Raw genomic sequence first — 2013 nt, forward strand, 5'->3', positions numbered from 1 at the left:
TAACTGATTACCTGACATTGGGACTGACCACCATAGTTCATCATCAAACACCAAAGGCCATCATTATCCACTGAGATTGCTACTGATTACGAGAGGTCTGTATCGACTATCATCTGTTATCAACCATCAATAATAATCATTGCAACCAACTACATTTGTCGGGTTGTTTCAAGTCTATTCAACATGATACAATATTTCTTAAATCATGAGAAGGGTGGGCCACTGTAGCTCTAGTTTTCGAGTTGATTCATTTGATTGGGCTACATCCAATCATTTTATCCCTTCGTTGGATTTATGTCACCGTTTTTAGTCTATGACCTGTCTATGGATGTTGTAATATTATTGCACATCTATTGATGTGTTGGGCTTAGGATTCATGGTGTGAACATTGCTTCTAATCATGAATAAATCGGATGTAAAATATCACTAATATAGAACAAATATAGATGGAGATAGACGTATAAATAATTTAAAATTATTTATACATTTATTGGATGAATAAAAATTTAATATTTATATTTTAACTAATTAATAAATAAATAATAAGTATAAAGTTATTTAAGTTTAATTAATATGATAATATTTTAATTAATTTTAATTATTATTCAGTAAAATTAATAAAATTAAATTAATGAAACCCTCGCCTGCATTCGCATTTCACTCCCCGTCTCTGTTCCGTCCAAAACAATCGCCTTCGTGACCGAACCCTCGCGATCCAGTCGCAAAACTGACAACGCAACGACGGGATCACGGCATATAGTGACCCGAAGCTCCCATTTTTCTCCTCCTTCCTCCTGAGGAAGGTAACTTCACGTCTTTCTTTTCCGCGCGAGGCGTTTGTTCTGGATCTACAAAATCCACCTTGAAATCCTGCTCTATCATATCCGAGGATTTATTTTCTCAAAAATGACCGTCTGGCAAGATTTATTAGGTTAATCCAGCTTAAATCCTGCTCTAAATCCGTTACGAGACCGGCCCTTAAGGAAAAGAGGACGATAAGGCAAAAGGGGGGCAAGGATCAAAGATGAGCGGGCATGACTCTAAATATTTCTCTACTACCAAGAAAGGAGAGATACCGGAGCTCAAGGAGGAGCTTAATTCTCAGTACAAGGTAATTATTCCGTTATTCACTAACTTTTCTGCTGGATCTGATGGTTTGTGGGGAATCGAGCAAGTAGCTCCGAACATTCAAGCGGCAGATCGGTTGACATGATATCAGATCTGCTAGAAAATATGAGTTGTTTTCAACTGATGAGCAGGCATATGAGGCAAGTGTGACAAGAATTTTTAGGATTCAAAGAGTAGTTTTAAACGAGATATATAGAATGAGATGCAGGAGTTTAACAAAGAAAGGGGCTGTCTTTTGTACTTTCCGATAGATAAGGTAGAATCATGAATGCGGAAGGAACCTGTGCTAGGTTTTGGCCAAGAAGCTGTCGGCAAGTGTGAAATTTTTTGTCATATTGCGGGTTCCATGAACAAAATGAATGGCCCACTCAGACATGGAAACCTAAATGAAAGCATTTTGAGAAACATTTTGTGTAAAATCGAACTATATGTTTTTTGGGATGAATGCAGTGATGGAGCAACCATACAGAATTTGAAGCGTATATTGGTTCAATGGCTGTGTGTCGGAGGAACACAATTTATATAATGGAGGGACTAAATTAAAATCATAATTTTATTCCAATTTTCATTTATTTCTTCCTGATGGACCATTTTGAATTTTTTTTGTATAATCATGGGGCTATATTGGAGAAATATGATACAAGCCACACTAATAGATGGGGAACTATTTTTGGATTTATTCACTATTTAAATATACATAAATTTTACTATTTATTATTGTCACTATTAATTATCATCATTATTATGCAAACTCCCCATTTCTCGTGCATGGTGGATTTTCAATAATGACAAAATGTTTAACTGGTTCCCAATTTGGGATTTTATGGTAGTTGGTTGTGCTAAATGGTTCTACATAATTTATTCTCAGGAATTCCATTTATTAAT

General features: G+C 35.5%; 1 protein-coding gene across 1 annotated transcript in view; it reads left to right on the forward strand.

Annotated features, from left to right (window-relative positions):
- Positions 1-656: 656 nt before the first annotated feature.
- LOC110019756 (beta-adaptin-like protein C) overlaps positions 657-2013 on the forward strand; it is a 53751-nt gene continuing 52394 nt past the window's right edge. The window contains exon 1 of the mRNA XM_020717561.1: positions 657-1111. Within this exon, the coding sequence (XP_020573220.1) occupies positions 1025-1111 (87 nt within the window). The 5' untranslated portion in view covers positions 657-1024. The remainder of the gene's footprint in view (positions 1112-2013) is intronic.

Source organism: Phalaenopsis equestris, unplaced genomic scaffold, assembly GCF_001263595.1.
Source record: "Phalaenopsis equestris unplaced genomic scaffold, ASM126359v1 Scaffold000077, whole genome shotgun sequence".
Classification (NCBI taxonomy): Eukaryota; Viridiplantae; Streptophyta; class Magnoliopsida; order Asparagales; family Orchidaceae; genus Phalaenopsis; species Phalaenopsis equestris.